We start from the raw sequence: 22,952 nt of genomic DNA on the forward strand, positions 1-22,952 counted from the left end.
GGTCTGCTTTCAAGCCCTGACCATCGCGCGGGGTTTATGCGTAGACCAGGCATCTGCTCCCATTCATTTATTTTATTTTATTTTTGAAGCGATGTACAGCAGAGTATATTTGTATTTGTATTTCTTTTTATCACAACTCTCTCTCTCTCACTCAAACACAAACGCGCGCGCGCGCGCGCGCACACACACACACACACACACACACACACACTCTCTCTCTCTCTCTCTCTCTCTCTCTCACACACACACACACACACACACACACTCTCTCTCTCTCTCTCTCTCTCTCTCTCTCTCTCTCTCTTCTCTGTGTGAAATTCGGGCTGCTCTCCCCAGGGAGAGTGCGTCGCTACAGTTCGGCGCCACCCATTTATATATATAAAACTGCACGCAGGAAAAAAAAAATTCCTGCGTGCAGTTTTGTTTTTCCTATCGAAGTAGATTTTTCTACAGAATTTTGCTAGGAACAATCCTTCTGTTGCCGTGGGTTCTTTTACGTGCGCTAAGTGCATGCTGCACGTGGGACCTCGGTTTACCGTCCCATCCGAGTGACCAGCGTCCAGACCACCACTCAAGGTCTAGTGGAGGGGGAGAAAATATCGGCGGCTGAGCCGTGATTCGAACCAGCGCGCTCAGGTTCTCTCGCTTCCTAGGCGGACGCGTTACCTCTAGGCCATCACTCCATGGACCAGTCCGCCTTTTTTTTTTTTGACACCTCTTTGAAACCGAAACTCCATCACTGTCCACAGAATTGTGTTGATTACCGAATACGTGTTTTTTTCCAGTCTCCCTCTCTCTGACTCTTCCTGCCCAGTCTAGAGGTCTGTCTGTCTGTCTGTCTGTCAGTCTGCTGGTTTGTCTGTATGTATGTCTTTCTGTATAGTGTCGGTCGGTCGGTCTGTCAGTCTGTGTGTCTGCCTGTCTGTCGGTCAGTCAATCTGTCTGTTGGTTTGTATGTTTACATGTCTGTCTGTCTGTCTGTCGGTCGGTCAGTCTGTCTGTCTGTTGGTCTGTATGTTTCTTTGTATGTATGTATGTCTGTCTGTTACTCTATCGGTCTGCCTGTCTGTCAGTCAGTCAGTCTGACTGCTGGTCTGTCTGTCTGTTGGTCTGCTTGTTTGTCTGTCTGTCTATTCGTCTGCCTGTCTGTCAGTCAGTCTGTCTGCTGGTCTGTCTGTCTGTCTGTTGGTCTGCTTGTCTGTCTGTTTGTCTGTCTGTTGGTCTGCCTGTCTGTCAGTCAGTCAGTCTGACTGCTTGTTGGTCTGCTTGTCTGTCTATCTGTTGGTCCGTCTATTGGTCTGCCTTTCTGTCAGTCAGTCAGTCTGACTGCTTGTTGGTCTGCTTGTCTGTCTGTCTGTTGGTCCGTCTATTGGTCTGCCTTTCTGTCAGTCATTCAGTCTGGCTGCTGGTGTGTCTGTCTGCCTGTTGGTCTGACTTTCAGTCAATCTGTCTGTCTGTCTGTCTGTCTTATCCCCCCCCCCCCCCCCCCCCCCCCCCCCCCCACCGCCTCCCCCCGACCCCCTCTCCCAACACCGTCTTTCTGTCCTTTCTGTCTGTGTCGGTCGGTCGGTCGGTCTGTCAGTCTTTGTGTCTGCCTGTCTGTCGGTCACTCTGTCTGTCTGTTGGTTTGTATGTCTCTCTGTCTGTCTGTCTGTCTGTTGGTCTGCTTGTCTGTCTGTGTGCCTGTTGGTCTGACTTTGTCAAACTGTCTGTCTATCTGCCTTTCTCTCTTATTCTCCTCCCCCCCCCCCCACGCCCCCAGACCCCATCTCCCAGCACCGCCTTTCTGTCCTGCCCTCACCACCAGCCTTGTTCTGGAGGCGGCGCCGTGACAGAATGAGTCCGGCGTTGGACTTGTGGTCCAGTGTTCACCAGTGATCACCATGGAAGAGACACAAGCCGGAACAGGATTACTAAACTGGATTTAACCCAAAGCCAAAGCATTCTACTTCCGAGCTACTAGAAGCAGAGAATTAGGCTTTTGGTTCAGTCCAGTAATTGTTAAACACAGACAGAAGCTATCGAGGCACTGTGTATAGATTTGTGTGTGAATTGTATATGAATGACTGATGGGTATGAATCGCTATTCCTGTTTGCCGTACATGTACTATGAAATGAACTTGGACATAGTGGTGTGAGGAATACTGTATAAAGATACAGCGGAAAATATTGCTCCGAAATGTGAACGTTTTTAGAACGTCAAATCACAGATTGCATGTTCGGAGAGAAAAGAGAATTAGATATCCCACACAATGGAGAAATATGTTTAAATATATTTAAAGTGTAAAATTTTGGAGAACTTGGAGATAAGTATCATAGTGGATTTAAGTGGGGTTTGTGTGTGTGTGTGTGTGTGTGTGTGTGTGTGTGTTTTGCTGTTGTTGTTTTTTTTGACGAATGTATGACAGTCAGTCGTGTCCGACTATGACCATCAGAACAGCAGAGGCGGCAACTGCTGTCGCACCTAATTGGGTTAGAATTTGATTATAGTGGAGAGAGTCTTGCCCAAGTTACATCCCCACTCTATCGGCTAAGAGGGTTTTAGGACAGTCGGCGTTGGAACGACCCCCTAAAGGCAAACTAGGCTGCTTCGCTAAGAGCCAGCGCAGTCGTGCCTCCAAGTTTGAGAGTCATAGTCATTCACAAAAGACTAAGCTAGTAAATGATTTCCCACTGCAATGGAGAAACCATTGATCATACAGCTGTCATTTTGCTGTTGGCCCAACTGTAAGCTCATGTCAGTCTGTGATTTATAAGCTGAATACAGAACGGTCATACACGTAAAATGTTAAGTGTTACATGTTTGTCTGAGTGTGTATGTGTGCATGCCTGAAATCTTATTGAATGACACAGGAAACGAATGATGAGCGCCCAATGGCAGCCGTCAGTCGGCTCTAGCCAGGTAGGCAGCCTGTTGTGTAAATGACCCCATGTTTGTAAAGCGCTTGGAGCTTGGTCTCCGACCGAGGATAGGTGCTATATAAGAATCTATATCAATCAATAATATATATATATATATATATATATATATATATATGTGTGTGTGTGTGTGTGTGTGTGTGTGTGACAAAAGTTTTCTGCTGACGATCGAAATGTTCTGAAATTCTATCCTTTCCTTTCCTTTTTTTTATTTTTTTGTTGTTGTTGTTGATGTCTGTCTGCATGTGTAATTGGCTTCACCATCAATGTTCTAAAGAATTCCCACCCACCCCCGCCTCCCACCCAGAGACAGCCCTTTTGTTGCCACGGGATCTTTAACGTGTTCTTAGTGCATGCTGCACACGAGACCTCGATTTATCGTGTCATCCGAATGACTACCACCCAGACCACGACTCAAGGTCTAAATCCAGCTAAGTATATATATATGTATGAGACTCAAACCCGTGATCACTCGCTTCCAGTTCGGGCTGCATTACCACTTGGCCACCTCTCTATGGTGTCAAAAGTAACGTTTCTCATTGGTGATGCACATCTGCTGTGTAGTCCCCCTGAAAACGGAGTATGACTGCGTACATGGCGGGGATCAAACTCGGTCATACACGTGTGTACGACTGAACGTGGGAGTCGCAGCCCACGAGCAAAGGAGGAGGAGGAGAAGAAGAAGTTTCAACGAGTTACAGTTTGGTGGTGGAGAATCGTATCGTTTTCGTTCGTGTTGCTACAAATAAATAATAAAAACACACAAAGAAACAGCTCCCCCCCCCCCCCCCCCAAAAAAAACCCCCCCAAAAAACAACAACAACAAAACAACAAACAAAACAAAAAACAACAAACAAAAAAACAACAACAACAAAAGACACACACACACACACACACACACACACACACACACACACACACACACACACACACACACAAACCAAACCAAACCAACCTTACAACGTCGGTAACCACCACGATTGTTTTGCTAAAAAAAAATAGATAGAAACCGGTTGACCAGCATTTGCAGGGCTTCACAATTTGTATTTTATCATTATCATTATTATTATTATTTTTATTTTTATTTTGGTGTAATAATTAAGCGGTTGGGAAATAGGGCACCGTTATCGAACCCCCCCCCCCCAACCCCCCCCCCCCCCCCCCCCCCCCCGAGTTATTAATAGCATATCATTATCGAAGCCCTGTGAAAGTTCTTTTTAGGGGAACCTAGTTATTCTGACACGAAAGTGACGTCGGAGCTTTTGTGAAATGTGAGGTGATGTATTCGTATAACATCACTCATCATCTTGTTTCAGTCACTCACTCTCTCCCTGTCTGTCTTTCTTTCTCTCATATTCTGCTCTCTCTCTCTCTCTCTCTCTCTCTCTCTCTCTCTCTCCCTGTCTGTCTGTCTTTCTCTCATATTCTGCTCTGTGTGTGTGTGTGTGTCCGTGTGTGTGTCCGTGTCCGTGTGTTGTATATATATTAATGATCACGATAATAAAAAAGCGTCAGAAAAAGAAACCCAAACATAACCTGGAGTGAAATCCTGCATTGACAAAGGCACGGTATTTCCATCCAGTAGGACAATTTCAGCGGCCGATTGTCATCATGGCTGGAGAGGCAGAGCGATAGCGCTGAAATGTGGGTAGGAGGGTGTGGGGGTGGGGTGGGTGGGGGATGAGAGGCGGAGGGGAAGGACCAAGGCAGGGGAGTGTGGAGACTTGGTGGGGGTGGGGGTGGAGGCCTTCCTTGGACTTCCCACTCCAGTTTCAGCAGGAGAGAAAGTGATTCCTTTGCTTGAACCAAAAGTGCCTGCTACATCAAAGCCATCATGGTGATAGGCAATGATACTTTACCTAACAGTGCTGCGCGAACCACTATATATATACACATCAGCAAAAACTCATTCCCTTGCACACTTCTCTTTGGTCTGTATTTAGAATAAACCTAATTGTTTTAAGGGAGGGGGGAAAAAAAAAACCCGCACTCCTATTTTCCTGCTTGTAACGTGCACGTACTTAATTCTGTTGCGCTACTTTGTTCCTGTTCATGTAGACCATGTGAAAAAGAAGAAAAAAAAAGAAAGAAAAAGAAAAAAGGAAAACAAAAAAGAGCCATTCAGCAATTCTGCACCGTAAACGAAAAATGCAGTGATGTGTGAAACACCGTTGAATTTTGTCGGCACTGCAAAGGACGTGATCTGTAACAGTGTCGAATTGCATTGTATTGTGCTATATTACTTTTTGTCACAAGTTTTTTTTCTGTCTGAAGTCAGTTCGGGCTGCTTTCCTTGGGTAGACTGCGTCGCCACAGTACAGAGCCACCCAGATATATATATGTATGTGTGTGTGTGTGTGTGTTGTCTGCAGGTGTTTATTCCAAATGGACTTTTCTGCAGAATGTTGCCAGTGGACAACCCTTCTGTTGCCTTGGGTTCTTTCACGTGTGTTATCTATATTCGTGGGTGAACTGCACGGGACTTTGGTTTAATTATCATCGTCTCATCCCGGCAAAGATAAACACCAAAACCAGCAGTCGAGGTCAAGTGGAAGGGTGTGTTGTGTTGGGGGTGATGGAGTGTACTAAAAAAAAAAAAAAAAAAAAATCCCGTTCCGTATACGAGACTCAAACCATTGAAGTGGACTCGAACCTGCTAACAGTGGCTTCCTGGTCGGGAATTCCCATTATACCACATTGCCACCCGACTGCAGATAAGTTGATCTGCAACCAACCACCCTCTCTCCTCTCCTCACCCATCACCGCCCCCCAGACGCTAGACTCCAACGGGGGAGTGGAGAAGATGCATGAGTCTGCTTTGATAGCTGGACAGGCTGTCAAAGTTTAGGTGCGAAAAAGATAAAGCGATAGCGCGCTCCACAATTCTAAAATCACGACACGGCAGTTCACACAGAACAATGGGAAGGGGGCGAACGACTGTGTGTGTGTGTGTGTGTGTGTGTGTGGTGTGAGTATGTGTGTGTGAGTGTGTGTGTGTGCTTGTGGTGTGAGTGTTTGTGTTGTGTGTGCGCGCGTGGTGTGTGTGGGTGTGCCACCCAGTGCGTTTGATGAAACTGCACCCCTTTGTTAAGGATTTTCTGAGGAGAGTCTTTTTTCCACATAATTATTTTTAGAGGTAACATTAGATTCTTAAGGTGCAGTTTCTTTCCTTTGTTATCGCGCCTGTCTGAGCAGAAAACGAACACAGGCTGTTAAACAGCACAGCACTTGATGAACTGGGTGAACGCTCGCACGAGCTCGCACACATACACGCACTCACACACACACACACACACACACACACACACACGCGCGCGCGCGCGCGCACGTACACACAGAGTCGTCTGAATTTTGAGGCCAAACAATCCCACAATAATGTCCTGATAGGAATTGAATCGTACCAGTCATCAGTTCGTGGTGTTCCCCGCTTGATAGCTGCGCTTAGAAACTTTCCCGTCTGTTTTCTGTTGGCGGTGGGGTTTTTTTTGTGTGTGTTTTTGTTGGGTTTTTTTTTTTTTCACTTCCAAGAAGGCCTGTTCTTGTGATTCTGGCCAATTCCACCTTACCTCGGTCTTCGACAAGAAAGGAGGACGGATGTGTGATTTTTGTGAGGCGTGGTAGGAATTCTGACAAGCAATTCACCAACCAAAGGTAGCGACGGAGTTCCTCCAGATTCTGAGGCGGTGGATGGCTACTAGCCTAGCGGTGGACAGCGAGACTGTGGATAGCCTAGCGGTGGACAGCGAGACTGTGGATAGCCTAGCGGTGGACAGCGAGACTGTGGATAGCCTAGCGGTGGACAGCCAGACTGTGGATAGCCTAGCGGTGGACAGCCAGACTGTGGATAGCCTAGCGGTGGACAGCGAGACTGTGGATAGCCTAGCGGTGGACAGCCAGACTGTGGATAGCCTAGCGGTGGACAGCCAGACTGTGGATAGCCTAGCGGTGGACAGCCAGACTGTGGACAGCCTTGTGGTGGACAGCCAGACTGTGGATAGCCTAGCGGTGGACAGCCAGACTGTGGATAGCCTAGCGGTGGAGAGCGAGACTGTGGATAGCCTAGCGGTGGACAGTCAGACTGTGGACAGCCTAGCGGTGGACAGCCAGACTGTGGACAGCCTAGCGGTGGACAGCCAGACTGTGGATAGCCTAGCGGTGGACAGCCAGACTGTGGATAGCCTAGCGGTGGACAGCCAGACTGTGGATAGCCTAGCGGTGGACAGCCTACTGTTTGATGGTTTTAATCTTTCGTGGATCTGTGTGCAGTCTTTTTGTATGTAATGTGATGATCCATGAAGGTGAAATTGTATCTGATCTTGGTGTAAAACTTTGCTTCGTTCAGTAAATATATATGGTTTTCTAGGGGTTTGTCATGATTTTCTGTTTATTTCCATGGATGATAACACCATCAGCTATAAACATAGAACTCAGGTCAGTCCAGTGGAAGCCTTCAAGCTTTTTAAAATGTTTATATTTTTTGACTGAAAATTTCTAACACTGATACACCAAAGGGAATGCGAAACGATTTGTATTACCCAAAATATATATGTCTGGAGCATTGTTAGATCAGAGGATTCTTCAAGTTTCACACGCCCGGAGTGGAGTGATGGCCTGGAGGTAACGCGTCCGCATAGGAAGCGAGAGAATCTGAGCGCGCTGGTTCGAATCACGGCTCGGCCGCCGATATTTTCTCCCCCTCCACCAGACCTTGAGTGGTGGTCTGGACGCTAGTCATTCGGATTTTTTTTTTTTGGTTCCGTGTGCAGCATGCACTTAGCGCACGCAAAAGAACCCACAGCAACAAAAGGGTTGTTCCTGGCAAAATTCTGAAGAAAAATGCACTTCGATAGGGAAAACAAATAAAACTGCACGCAGGAAAAAATACAAAAAAATGAGTGGCGCTGTAGTGTAGCGACGCGCTCTCCCTGGGGAGAGCAGCCCGAATTCAACACAGAAGAACTGTTGTGATAAAAAGAAATACAAATACAAATGCTTCATCTTCACGTTTTAACAAACTCAGACTGAACGCATGCTACCGACAACGGTGGAAGATAGCGCATGCATCAACGCTTCGTAGAAAAGAGTAGCCAGACATTGTGTTGTTCTGGGTTTAGTAAAAGAAAAATCAGACTTGAACATTTTCTTTGTAATTTAGACTGATTTCTAAGGACTATCTGACTATTTTCTGTGAGTGTTTCGAATGGGGTTGTCAACCGTAATGTGAGAGGTATTCAATAAATGCTAGTGTTAGTACTTAAGAATCGTATGGGTTTGTCAATGTTAATGTGATAGGTATTCAATATATGCATGTGGTAGACTTAAGAACTTTTGTATTTATTAACACATTGTACTTTTACTTTAAATCTCGTTTCGTGACTGCCAACACGGTTCCTGAAAATGTTGATGAAACATACCCGTGTGTCAAGCTACTGATCACAGGAAGGTGGCAGAATGGTTAAGACGCTCAGCTGCCAATACAGAGAGTCCGTGAGGGTGTGGGTTCGAATCCCGCTCTCGCCCTTTCTCCTAAGTTTGACTGGAAAATCAAACTGAGCGTCTAGTCTTTCGGATGAGACGATAAACCGAGGTCCCGTGTGCAGCACGCACTTGGCGCACTGAAAAAGAACCCATGGCAACGAGAGTGTTGTCCTCTGGCGAAATTACATAAAATGAAATCCACTTTCATAGGTACACAAATATGTAAGCATGCACTCAAGGCCTGACTAAGCGCGTTGGGTTATGCTGCTGGTCAGGCATCTGCTCAACAGATGTGGTGTAGCGTGTATGGATTTGTCCGAACGCAGTGACGCCTCCTTGAGAAAGTGAAACTGAAACTGATCACAGTTTTAGGTGCACCTACACTATGCATGATCGCACCGTTTATATTTCTCTTCAGCCAAAGATAATCCTGGCACTGATTTGTTGAAGTTGTTGTCAGCCTGCATAATCAGTACAGGTGCCCTTTGTATTTTGTTTTATTGCATGGCGGGTGTTGTGGTCAATCAGGGGGGTGGGGGGTGGTGGTGGCGTTGTGCTAATGACTGTTTGTAAAGAGCTTAGAGTGTGGTCTCTGGCTGAAGATAGGCACTGTATAAGTATCCACATCGTCATTATCATTACTTTTTTTTGTCACACCAGATCTCTCCTGTGTGACATTCAGGTTGCCCCCCCCCCCTCCCCGAGCCCCTCCAGGACAGTGCGTCGACACAGTACAGCAGCCCTTGACCCTGCTTTTCACCTTTTTTTTTTCTGTCTCCATGTTTATTTCTGTTTTCTACCTCTGTGTGTGTATGTGTGTGTGTGTGTGTTTCTACGTAAATTTATAGGAACAACCTTTTGTTGCCGTGGGTTCTTTTACATGCGCCAACAGTGTTGCGCATTGTTGCAAGAAAAAAAGAAGAAGAAGAAAAAAAAAGCAAAAAAAAAGAGCATCATCAGCATTATCGTCGTCGTCATATCACCTTCGCCATTACCCCATTATTATCTTCATAATCATCACGATCATCATCCTCATGATAAACACACTAATTTGTAATCATAACGACGCTGTTTGAAAAAGAGACAAATAATATTAGTAAATATTAGTGGGGATCTATCTGTCCATCTACCTGTCCATCTATCTATCTGTCTGTCTGTCTATCTATGTGCGTGTATAAAGAAAGAAAGGGGGAGATTCAGAGAGAGAGAGAGAGGGTTGATTGTTGGACGTTTAATCGGACAGAAAATAAAAAGGGTGTTTTATGTTCCTTGTGTTTCAGGTAGGAAACTCGCGCGTGCACGCACAACGCGAACGGTGAAATAAACACCCACCTTCAGAGACCCTTCCGAGTCCTGCTGTATGCACACACCTTCACTCCGGTTTACCTCCACAGCCACATCACCACCAACACTGTTCCGTGCCTTCTTACTACACTTCACGGGATTCTCTCACCATCTGGAAGAATGCTACGCGAGGATATGCATGAAAACTTGACAGAGAGGGAGAGGAAAAATCACTGTTAATTAACAAAAGTGTCGGAAAGTGTGGAAAATCGCGTCCAAATACCCGCAGTGATCAAAATAGAGAGTTGTACTGTTCTAACGTGGAGACTAGAAACAACCACCAAAAACAAAACAAAACAACAAAACAAAAAACACACCAACATACAAGCAGTGCATAGTGCAGCGTTCATTCCAAGACAAATGTTTGGTGTCTTCTTGACGGCAAACAGTGAAAGCATCATCGAATGTTTGATTTGGACTTGTGATAAGCATATGCTCTTTAATTAAAATCCAAAGAAAAAATTCCCTTTTTCTTACCAGCAGTCAGCCTAGCACCATCGTGTGCCGTGTGCTTTGATGCGTGCAGAATCATTGATTGTACTCTAGTGTAAATCACATCATGAACTGAAAACGAATTACTTAAACTAAAGATCAAGCACCCTACCGCACCCCACCCCACCCCTTTTTTTTATCAGACGCTCCTACAGTTTTACTTGGGATGTCTTTGTCATAACATAAACCTTTCAAAACTGGCCACAATGGCGGATCGACATTACCACTCATCCTCAGCGCAAAACTTGAGTTACGGCCCAAACACCACAGCGGAAGAAGCTAAACCACTCGTCTACCCTGCCTTACCCCCTGAGCACACGGAGGTCGCCATGAACGGAAGTGTCTTAAAGCCCGAAACCAGCACAACAACAACAGTTCTTTCGAACACAAACGAAAAGCACGCGGGTGCGAACGGATCGGCGGTGACCCCGTTCCTGGCCTCGGGCATGAGAGCGGGGGATGTGGAGAAGAGTAGCAGGGAGAGGGAGGAGCGGGAGGGGCAGGAGGAGGAGGAAGGGAGACAGACGTGGGACAAGAAGCTGGACTTTGTCCTGGCCATCGTGGGCTTCGCCATTGACCTGGGCAACGTGTGGCGCTTCCCCTACATCTGCTACAAGAACGGAGGAGGTGAGTGCAGGGTTTGTCGCGGGTGTGTCAGTGTGCGTGCGTGCGCGCGCGCGCGTGTGTGTGTGTGTGTGTGTGTGTGTCCGTCACTACCTGTTTTTTTTTCTGTCTCTGTCTGCCTGTCTGTATGTATGTATGTCCGTGTGTCTCTATCACTCTCTGTCTCTTTCTATTCCTCCTTCCCTCCCTCCCTCTCTCTCTTTGTCTGTCTGTCTGTCTCTCTGTTGTTCTTTTTTCCCGTCTTTCCAGCGCAAAAAAAAGAAAAGAAAAAAAGTTGAGCAGCCGAGTCACTAGGTCATGTCTGTCTGTCCATAAGCAGCGAATTCTGGCTAACAACTGGATTGATTTCAAGGCAAGGCAAGGCAAGGCAGGGCAAGGCAAAAGCGATATTTAACAGGCATCAGAATGATCCTCGGATGTGCTGACTTCAGAGTATGGAAGATCGCTGCTTGAGGATTAATTTTGTTTCTGGCTGCTATGGTTTCTCTTCACTTCCAAGCGCGACCGAATGTATTCTTAAGCGGTATTCTCAAATAGTTCATTCACGAATCGCGCAGTACGCGTTTCGTTCACTTCACGGATCAGTTTTAGCTCCAAGGCGACTTGCGATTGGCTGGTATTTTTGGAAAGCCAGTGATGGTTTTTTCTTGTTCGTCTTGCAGCGATTGCAAAACTCCAAGAGTCCTGACTCCTACAGCATGCAGCTGATGTGGTCCTGGGGTGGGGTGCATGAGCGAACTTAGCAGCACTAGGTTTGCTTATCGTTGAGAATGTTCCTTACTCCACGGTAAATTCCATATTGTATTGTATTGCTCTTTTTGTCACAACAGATTTCTCTGTGTGAAATTCGGGCTGCTCTCGCCAGGGAGAGCGCGTCGCTACACTACAGCGCCACCCATTTTGTGTGTGTTTTTTTTCCATTTTTTCCAGCGTGTAGTTTTATTTGTTTTCCCTATCGATGGATTTTTCTAAAGAATTTTGCCAGGGACAACTCTTTTGTTGCCGTGGGTTCTTTTACGTGCGCCAAGTGCATGCTGCACACGGGATCTCGGTTTATCGTCTCACCCGAATGACTAGCGTCCAGACCACCACTCAAGGTCTAGTGGAAAGGGAGAAAATATCGGCGGCTGAGCCGTGATTCGAACCAGCGCGCTCAGATTCTCTCGCTTCTTAGGCGGACGCGTTACCTCTAGGCCATCACTCCACTTACACATAGGAAACACATGGATCATAGCATTCTTCATATTCACGTTTTATTGGGACCGGACGATGTCCGCTTCAAAAACAAAGTGGTATCATTATTATTGTCATGATTATCATATTTTATTTATCTGTGTCCTATTTTAGCATAAAAAAAATATTGCGCTTGTTGGTTACATTTCCATCGTTTATTGGACGAAAAACGGAAAAAAGACAAAATGGTGGCACGTTAGTGACTAAATCCGCACCAAAATGGAGTCAAATAACGTACAATATAAGTGTCAAAATCCACTGAAAATACAACATCTACTAATGCACAAAAATTGCCGGTAAAATAGGTGCCAGTAATTTAGGATGCTAAAATAGGACGTTACCATTTACTTATTTATTAATCTGTTTTTTGGGGGGTAGATAGTTCTGAGGCTGCTTGCCTGTCGTGTGTCGGCCAAAGCAGTGTCGTTGACAGGAAGTTTTCAGATTAACTGCCAGCCCATGCCCATGGGTGTTGTCGTTGATCCGGTGGGGATCTGTCTTTCCAGTCAACCCAAGAGGGGCAACGACCTGAACACACACACACAATGACTTAGCTGAGCCCATCTCCCTCCTCCTCCCCTCCCTCCACCCCCCCTCTCCTCCCCCCCCCCCCCCCCCCCCACACCCTTGCTATCCTCCATACCCTACCCCCTGCCTCACCCTTTCCACTCCCACGCACGTCACTCGCAGAGCGGTCAGAATCACTGCCGCTCTCACAAGTATCACATCATCCCTGTTGTTCATCCCCCTTCTACTGATTTTGATATTGACCGCGATGCCCCCCCCCCCCCCCCCCCTCTCTCTCTCTCTCTCCTCCTATCCCCCACACCCCCTTCAAAATATTACCGAACTCCATGTGCCTTGAAAGTATGGTTTGTTGGCATCGTCCATAAGAGTATCAGTATCAGTAGCTCAAGGAGGCGTCACTGCGTTCGGTCAAATCCATATACGCTACACCACATCTGCCAAGCAGATGCCTGACCAACAGCGTAACCCAACGCGCTTAGTCAGGCCTTGAGAAAAAAAAAGTGATATAAAAAAATAACAATAATATAATTAAAAAAAAAAAAATACACATAAGAGAAAGAGTGATGTTCAGAATTGCCAATTTTTCTTGTACAGTGCATTTAGATTTTATGAATAATGAATTGTCCTGATGATAGGGTTTAATTTGTGCATCAGTTTCGTTGGACGGGACCGTTGATTTGTCTGTATAACAGTTTGGTGTGGCTGTGTTGTACTTGTATGTTTATAGACACCACCCCTTCTTGACGGGCTATGGTGGCCTTACAGTGAATAAAGTATTCACTTTCGCATTCGCATCCTAGTCTGCCACTTGAATTAGAAAGTCCTCTACCTCCTCTCTCTCTCTCTCTCTCCACGACAGTTTCAGTTTTTCAAGAAGGCGTCATTGCACACGGGACCTCAGATTATCCTCTCAACCGAAAGACTAGACGCTCAGACTGATTTTCCAGTCAAACTTGGAAGAAAGGGTGAGAGCGGGATTCGAACCCCACACCCTCACGGACTTACTAAGTGGCAGCTGAGCGTCTTAACCATTCTGCCACCTTCCATGACGACGACGACAAACGTAACAATTACAATCGCCCACATCATTTCCTGGACATCAACTCACACACACACACGCACGCACACACACACACACACACACACACACACACACACACATAGACACACACACACACACACACACACACACACACACACGCACATCTCCCGCTCTCCCTCAAGGTCGCTCTCTCTCTTTCTCTCCTCTTCTTTTAAACCATCACTCCATTCCACAGTTTGCCCTTTTGCCCTCTCCCGGCCCTCTCTGCCTCCTACGTCATGGCCGGTATAGAAATGACAAGGGTGGAGGTCTCTCAGGAGGTGATAGAGTCCCCCCGGGGATGTAGAGGGTCAAAGCCCACAGGTTGGTGGAGGGTCAGTCACATATCGATGGGCAGTGTGGAAAGCGAGTGTTCCCAACAGCTGCCATGTGGATGTGACAGCTGGTCCGCTTCAGTACCGCCTTTCCCCCTTCTCTCAAGGCTTGTCTTACTTAACATTGTTCTCTCTGTTTCTCGTTGTCACCCCCTTTCTGTCCTGTCACACTCACACATACACTGTGGGAATACCGTAACACATACCCTCATATGCGAGCGCAGACGCTCGCGATCGCACATACATACACACCTCTCACACACACGCGCGCGCGCGCGCACACACACACACACACAATTAAGTAAGACAAAACTGATGATCGATGAAGTGATGATTGCCGCCGTGGCGAAGTGGTTAACGTCGCGCGGACCAACGGCTGGGAGGACGCGGGTTCGATTCCCAGCAGAGGTGCGTTTTTCGCCCTGGAGCTGAGTTTGATAAGGGCTTAGAATTTAAATGGGAAGACTGGGACCACAGTCGAGTATCGCCCACTTCACGGATGCGTCTTTGGGTGTGTTGCTATAATTTCTCGATCAACACTGCAAGTGTCTATCTCTCGGACTTGGTTAACGCCGGGATATCATTATGGCAGGAAGATTTGTGTACAGCCTTGTCACGTAGTCCCAAACCTAAATGGACCTCCATAGCAGCATCGTCATCATCATCATCACCGTTATCCTCCTCCTTCATCATCAGTGTACCAAAAAGTCCAAGGTTATGTGGCCTTCCATGCCCTGCTGTCATGGTGACCTCAGTTTTGTTACCCCTCCACTTCCTTGCTTGGTGCGAGTTCTGTCAAGGTGTTCACTGTCAGCAGATTCAGGGGAGACTATCGTACGAGGAGACCACTACACATCTCCTACAAGGAGCACAAGACCAATGACTATGTGCGGAACCTGGTCAGCAACCTTGTTGGGCCCCAAGAACCACTGCTGGCGACTGTCAAACGACGGAAGATGGCATGGTTTGGTCACGTCATACGACATAACACCCTGTCCAAAACCATTCTGCAAGGGACTGTAGATGGAGGGCGCAGACGGGGGCGGCAGAGAAAGAGCTGGTCCGACAACGTCAAGGAATGGACCAAAATGACGATGCCAGATCTCCTCACGACAGCTGCCAACAGAACGGCGTGGCGAGCTATGACATCTTCCTCATGTCCCCCCAACGACCCCAGCGGTCGAGGGAATGAGTGAGTGAGTGATCGTACGAGGGAAGTGGTGGCGGTCTCCACTCTGGGGGCGACACAGCCATTATTGTTGTCAGTAGGGGGCGTAGTAGATGGTGTCCTAAGTATGTTAAATCAGAACAGGCACCGCTAAACCCCACCGAAGTGACTCAGGAGCGGTGCAGGGTCTCCTCTGGTATGTGGCCTCCTAGCGACCTAACATCGATAGTTCCCTGTGGATTGCCGACGATGCCTGGACAGAAAAACTCGGTTGCGGCCGTGTATGGGGGATTCGGAATGAGCGGCGTGGGAGTAATGCCACTGAAACGGTACACTTGATGGGGCAGCACAAGAAAGAAAGAAAGAAATATGATTAAGGTATGCCGAGACTTCCGCTGTTGTTGTTGTTGTTGTTGTCCAAGCTTGATTCGATCATCTGAAATTGCCAATTTACCCGCCAGATTTTTAGCAGCAGGTCTTATGGCTTTCAGATTTTATATCAGAGTGAAACACTGTTCTTTCAGAGAGAAGAGAAGGGAGGGGAGAGAGAGAGAGAGAGAGAGAGATTGTGTAACTGATCATTAGCTCGGCTGCTGATTCTAGACTGCTGATAATTCCTCGGATTAACAAAAGTCAGCGCTCTTTGTCCAACCTTGGCCCAGTTGCTGGTATGGAGCAAACTGGCCTTCACAGTCCGTCACGCGGATTCTCCAGTTCAGTTTTTGAGAGGAAAAAAAAAAGACTCTTAAAATAACCTTTTCTTCTGCCTATCATACTTGACTTACGTGTTTCTTGAACTTCTGCTGGATCTGGTAGGCTACGTGTGCGCTTGTGGGTGTCTTTGTTTGCGTGTTCGTGGTTACACACGGTTGTTCGTTTGTAGTGTACTTGATGCATGTAGCCTATATTTATGTATGTAACTTATATATATATATATATATATATATATATATATATATATATATATTTCTTTAATTGCAAAGTTAATAAGGGCTGCCTACCTAGGAGTCTAGGAACGTCAGTCTGCATCATCATCATCATCATCATCATCATTTTTGGTTTGTCTACTCATTTATTCTTGCTGTTGTTTTTTTGGAACTATTATTATTATGGTGATTATTATTATCATCATTATCATCATCATAACGATCATCATCATCATTATTATAATGAACCTGACTAACGTCATTCACGTCAGACATAGCAAGTTATACACGGTCCTCTCTCCTCCATCACATGCTAGAATTTTTTTTTTTCATCCCTGCTCCCCCGTTTTCTATCCCCCCCCCCCCCCCCCACCCCCGCCCTCTTTCTCTTCTTCCTCTCTCATCATGCACTCCCTACATCTTTTCCTCGTTTGCTTTATTGGTGAAAAAAAAAAGGTTTCATGTTTATGTCTTTCTGTCCCTCCCCGCCCCCCCCCTCCCGCACACACACACACCACCCATCTCCCGACTCCCTCTCCCCACCTTCCGGCCGGCCCCGCTTCTTCACCGCATAGTTCTGTGGAGTGGGTCGACTCTTGAGTCATTGTCGGAATGGCAGAATAGTTTGTCTGTTGTGTTTTGTTCTTATCTGCGCTTGTATTTTCTCCACTACTGGGCTCCAGTTATGCAGCGATGTGAATGTGTGTGTGTGTGTGTGTGTGTGTGTGTGTGTGTGTGTGTGTGTGTGTGCGTGCGCGCATGTGTGTAGTATGCGCGCGTGTCTGTCTGTGTGTGCGTGTACGTGCGTGTGTATGTTTGTGTGTGTGTGTGTGTGTGTGTGTGTGCATGCCCGTGTGTGTGTGCTCGTGTGTTGTTTCTGTTTTAGGGAATTGAAAGAAACCTACTCTTATAACAATTTACTCGACTTTTTCTTCAGTGTTGTACGTTCATGGGCCGTAATTCCGGACTTGTTCACTCGTGTGCGAGCGCGCTTTTACGCGTATGACTTCTTTTTGTAACATTATTTATTTGATACTCCATTTAGGCGGCCGTCGTCCATTTTCGGGGATGACATCTACTGAGAATTGATGTATTCTTCTTCTTCTTCTTCTCATCACCATTATCATTACTATTATTATCACCTTCATCATCATCGATTGAGAATTGACGTATTCTTCTTCTTCTAATCATCATCATCATTATTATTGTTGTTATTGTTATTATCAACTTCATCGTCATAATTACCATCATCAACATTTTCCAGTACAAGTTCAGGAGAGAGCTCATCATCTTCAACGACAGTTTTGTTACAGTGGATCGCTATATATTGTTAGAGTGTACAGAAGAGCATCACGGTGTGTATACTATATATTTCACTCTGACGGATGCTGATGTAATCGTCTTTTTGTTTTCAATATGTTTGCCAAGCTGATGCGTTTTGCCATCAGTTGCAGCTGTTTCTGTCTGACATAATAAGTAGGCTACTAACGCACTCGTGCGCGCGCGTGCGCGCGCGTTTTAAGAAGCTTCCTTACAAGCTGTTTCAGCCGTACAGTCGAGATAGTGGAAACCTTACTGTTCCTGCGTGAAAATGTTGCACACTGGCTGCCACGATGCAGTTGAAATTGCTAGCCGAAAACAAAAAAAAGTATCACAGTCAGATACACGTAAAATGCAGCTTGGACCTTGTTGGTCTCTGACTGAGGATATTATGTCATCATAACGTTTGCATCGGGGTTGTGAATTTTACGTCATTTTTCTACTGACGTCATTTTATGAAACGACGCTGTGTTCAAGTCAGGCTGTGTGAAGCTATTGAAAGAGAGAGAGAGAGAGAGATCCACAAGCGTGTGGCTGAGACGGGTCGGGTCGTGCGGCGTCTCCTTTAGAGAGAGAGAGAGAGGGAGGGAGGTGAGAAAGAGAGAGGGAGAGACCCACAGAGAGAGAGATAGAGATAGCAAGAGATGAAGAGAGGGAGAGATTCACAGAGAGAGAGGTATAGATAGGAAGAGACTCACAGAGAGAGAGAGAGGAAGAGAGAGGGAGGGAGAGACTCACAGAGAGCGAGAGAGAGAGAGAGGGGAAGAGTCACAGAGAGCGTGAGAGAGATTTGGAGAGATTCACTACTGAGAGAGGAAGAGACTCATTCAGAGATAGATTCAGAGAGAGAGAGAGGTGGGGTTGGAGACAGAGGGAGGGAGAGACTTGGATAGAGAGAGAGGGAGAGAGAGGGTGGGACGTTTTGCGGACTCCATTGTGTGTGTGTGTGTGTGTGTGTGGCCTACGCGTGACTCTTGCAGCACGTAAATTAATGGCCAATGCGCTCTTTAAAACTTTACATTTATAGCACTGCTGAAGTATAAAATGGCCAGGCAGTCGTAAACACTCCACTGCCTTGGGCATACAGTTTGCTTTTATATGAAGCGAAAGACTCCACGATGTGATTGCTGGAGAGTTGAAACTTCCAGCGATGGCGCCAGACACTATGTTGGTCTTGTTTCTGCTTCCCTCTGCGCTTGTTTGTATTTCTCTCTCAATCTCTCTCAGTTTGTCGTAATTCAGTCTTTCGAGAAATGAATACCGAAAGGAAAAAAAAACAAACAAAAACAAAACAAAAAAACAAAACAAACTGTCAATTGCATTCGTTACTGATTAAAAGTTAGCACGGATGGAAGCAGACTGCCAAAGTAAGCTTATGTCATGCTCTGTGAGTTAGATGTCGGAGGAATGGGTAACCGAATGTAAGGAAACGTCTTTTTCAGTTTAGATTTGGAATTGTTTGGACAAATTAAGGTGTTGAGACCATTTCTGATTTTTGAAGAGACAAAAAAAAAACCCCACGTTTAACTGTTTATAGATGGCAAAATTGGAATGACCATGTACAAACAAGTAAGATATCTAATATGTAGTGCGCTTTTAGGTACCCACTGCATTATATGGAGACTTACTGATGAATATTATAGATTAACATTTAAAGTCCACAACATGACCGGATTTCGGTTTGGAATAGGTATATATGATATGGATGTTCACGCTTATTGGTACAAATATCACACATTATTATTATGATGATCTATTATGCCCCACTATGTAATGAAACTGAAGAAGATGAAATGCATTTTCTTCTTTGTCGTCCATATCCAGAATTTATATTTCGTTGCTCCAAAGTTGACTAAAAGCCGAAGTGTCTTTAGATTGACGTCATCAACAAATGCTGATTCTGCATGAAACTTGTGTCTGTGTCTGTACAAAGCGTTTCAAATAAGAGAAATGGCGCTGCCACGATATTTTCTTGAAAACAACAACAGCAAAAACAAAAACAAAATAGCACACACAAAACACAGAAGAAAGTATGACAGGATTGAAGATGTCTGCACACACCCCATCACAAGGGGCAAAGACTTCCGCTGAATTAACCATTCGTATTCTTATTCACGGTTTGCGTACAATTCACATCGAAGTCTCTTTCCAGTAGAAGTCAGTCCGTGAGATTTCAGTCTGCCCGTTCTTCTCTTCACTCCGCCCCAGTTGGTGCACCTCAAGGCCCGATGCTGCCCCCTGTCCTCTTGACATTATGCACCAGGGACTGCAGATGCACGGAGGACTCTCCGCTCATGAAATGTTCTGACGATTCAGCTGTTGAAGGTGGCAGGAATGGTTAAGTCGCCCATCTGCCAACACACAGTACGTGGGACCTGGAGGGTCTGGGTTCGAATCTCCGTCTCGCCCGTTCTCCCGAGTTTGACTGTTAAAATCAAACTGATCATCTGGTCCTTCGGATAAGACGATGAACAAGGTCCCACGTGCAGCACGCGCTTGGTGCCCTGAAAAAGGACCTATGCCAAAGAGAGCGTCATCCTATGGCAAAATTCTGTAGAAGAAATTCACTATGATAGATATACTCAAGGCCTGACTAAGCGCTTTGGGGGTACGCTGCTGGTCAGGCATCTACCTAGCGGATGTGGTGTAGCGTATAATTATATGGATTTGTCCGAACGCAGTGACGCCTCCTTGAGAAACTGAAATTGAAACTCGGATGTTCACCGAGGCGGTGCGTGTCTGCTTAGCGGGTTTAGAAGTTTAGAGCAGACTTGGGACTGTGGGTGTGTGTTTTGTACAAAGCACCTGGTATGATGTCTCATTGTGTGATAACAGATTTTGTCTTGTCATATCTTTTGCAACACACATGAAGAGTTAAGGTTCGGGTCGGCAGTGCTGCTTAGTGTTAACCATCAGCCCGGAGAAGAAGTGGTACAGAGAAAGACTCAGAACTCAAGCAACGCAATTGATGCAACATGGAAAGAAAAACAAATAAACAACACTTTTGGAAAAAAATTGATCCATAAATAAGAGAAAGGAGCGCTATCCATGAAACGTGGAAGATTTTGTGGTTTGGGGCTTGCATAAAACTAGCATAAACTAAGCTTTAACAAGACGAGCGAGAGAGAGAGAGAGAGAGAGAGAGAGAGAATTTGATGTGTATGCAACAAAAGAAAAGTAAAAAAGGAACATGAAAATCAACATACACGCACGCATGCGTGCTCTCTCTCTCTCTCTCTCTCTCTCTCTCTCTCTCTCTCTCTCACACACACACACACACACACACACACACACACACACACACACACACAGAGTATTGCGTGGTTCAGAAACAGAAGCCTATCTCAAAGGCTTAACGTCCTTGAGCAGAGAAACAGATGCTTTGAAAACTACAAAAACTATTCTCTCTGTCTGTCTGTCTCTCCCTGACTGTCTCTTTCGCTCTGTGTCTCTGTCTCTCTCTGTGACTATCTCTTTCGCTCTGTGTCTCTCTGTCTCTCTCTCTTTCCGACTCTGTGTCGGTCTCTATGTCTGTCTGTCTATGTGTCTGTCTCTGTCTCTCTGTCCCCGCCTGTCTGTGCGTGTTTCTCTCTCCGACTGTGTATCTGTTTGTCCGACTCTGTCTCTCTCTCTCTCTCTCTCTCTCTCTCTCTCTCACACACACACTCTCTCTCTCTCCCCAACCTCCTCCCTTTCCGTGACTCTCTCCCACCCCAACCTCCTCCCTCTCCGTGACACTCTCTCCCACCCCCACCTCCTCTCTCTCCGTGACACTCTCTCTCCCACCCCCACCTCCTCCCTCTCCGTGACACTCTCTGTCCCACCCCCACCTCCTCTCTCTCCGTGACACTCTCTCTCCCACCCCAACCTCCTCCCTCTCCGTGACACTCTCTCTCCCACCCCAACCTCCTCCCTCTCCATGACACTCTCTCTCCCACCCCAACCTCCTCCCTCTCCGTGACACTCTCTCTCCCACCCCAACCTCCTCCCTCTCCGTGACACTCTCTCTCCCACCCCAACCTCTTCCCTCTCCGTGACACTCTCTCTCCCACCTCTCCGTGACTCTCTCTCTCCCACCCCAACCTCCTCCCTCTCCGTGACACTCTCTCTCCCACCTCTCCGTGACACTCTCTCTCCCACCCCAACCTCTTCCCTCTCCGTGACACTCTCTCTCCCACCCCAACCTCCTCCCTCTCCGTGACTCTCTCTCTCCCACCCCAACCTCCTCCCTCTCCGTGACACTCTCTCTCCCACCTCTCTGTGACACTCTCTCTCCCACCCCAACCTCCTCCCTCTCCGTGACACTCTCTCTCCCACCCCCACCTCCTCCCTCTCCGTGACACTCTCTCTCCCACCCCAACCTCCTCCCTCTCCGTGACACTCTCTCTCCCACCCCAACCTCCTCCCTCTCCGTGACACTCTCTCTCCCACCTCTCCGTGACACTCTCTCTCCCACCCCAACCTCCTCTCTCTCCGTGACACTCTGTCTCCCACCCCAACCTCCTCTCTCTCCGTGACACACACTCTCTCCCCCCACCTCCTCCCTCTCCGTGACACTCTCCCCCCCCCTCCATCACCTCCCGCCCCCCTCTGCCTCCCTGACTCTTGCTCTCTTGCTGTCTCATTGGTTCTTTAATAGCTGCAGACAGCCGGCACACACACACACACACACACACGCACACACACACACACGTACACCCATCTCCCTCCCCCCCCACACACACACACAGAAAAAAATAACGTGCAGCTCGCTCAACAGACAGCATCCTGACGCATACCTGTGATGTCAGTGAACGAAGTCATCCGATGACTAACGAACGTGTGTTGTTTCCCTTCAAGGGGCCTGCCACACCAGCCGATTCACAACCGTACAGTCGAGGAGGAGAATGACCTGTTCGAACTGGTTCAGTTCAGTTCAGTTCAGTTCAATTACTCAAGGAGGCGTCGCTGCGTTCGGACAACTCCATATACGCTACACCACATCTGCTAAGGAGTCAGTCGGGCCTTGAGGTGGGAAAAAAAAAGCATAAACAAGTAAATAAATGAATAAATACATAAAGTATCAAAATAAAAATAAGAAGTAAAAGTAAAAATGAAATACATTAAAAAAAAGAAAAAAGAAAAAAAAGTAAGCAAAATAAATGAAGAAATGAAACGAAATAAGAAATAAAATAACAGCGACAATGATAATGATGAATAAATAAATTAACAAATAATTGTAAATACACACACACACACACACACACACACACACACACACGAACAAACACAGTGAAATCAATCTATCATGGAAACATATTGTGTTGTACGATGCGTTGTTAATGGAAAGGCACTGGGGGTACTGAAATGCCAAAATGAACACAATGTGTGTGGTGAAGTTAGGCAGCAAAATGTTGCCATTGCGCGGTACAAACGTAAATGAACGAAGTTTCAAGTCCACTAGTTTCGATCCCATTCTATGGCAGTCTGATAGATTCACACGGAATGGTTAGAACCGTACCGTT

The 22,952-nt window shown here is 46.5% G+C and overlaps 1 protein-coding gene across 7 annotated transcripts in view; it reads left to right on the top strand.

Moving 5' to 3' along the window:
• The window catches only part of LOC143288374 (sodium-dependent serotonin transporter-like), a 140,502-nt gene that overhangs the window by 11,089 nt on the left and 106,461 nt on the right, over positions 1–22,952 (top strand). For 6 of the 7 annotated variants that reach the window (XR_013056083.1, XR_013056084.1, XR_013056085.1 and 3 more), the window contains exon 3: positions 9,678–10,860. Coding sequence is in view for 1 of the 7 variants with exons in the window: in XM_076596773.1 (XP_076452888.1) it covers positions 10,440–10,860 (421 nt within the window). In the remaining 6 variants the exon portion in view is untranslated. Of the gene's footprint in view, positions 1–7,118; positions 7,218–9,677; positions 10,861–22,952 lie in introns of those variants that run through there. The other variant, XR_013056088.1, reaches the window with a different exon arrangement.

The sequence above is a fragment of the Babylonia areolata genome, chromosome 12, assembly GCF_041734735.1.
Source record: "Babylonia areolata isolate BAREFJ2019XMU chromosome 12, ASM4173473v1, whole genome shotgun sequence".
Lineage (NCBI taxonomy): Eukaryota > Metazoa > Mollusca > Gastropoda > Neogastropoda > Buccinidae > Babylonia > Babylonia areolata.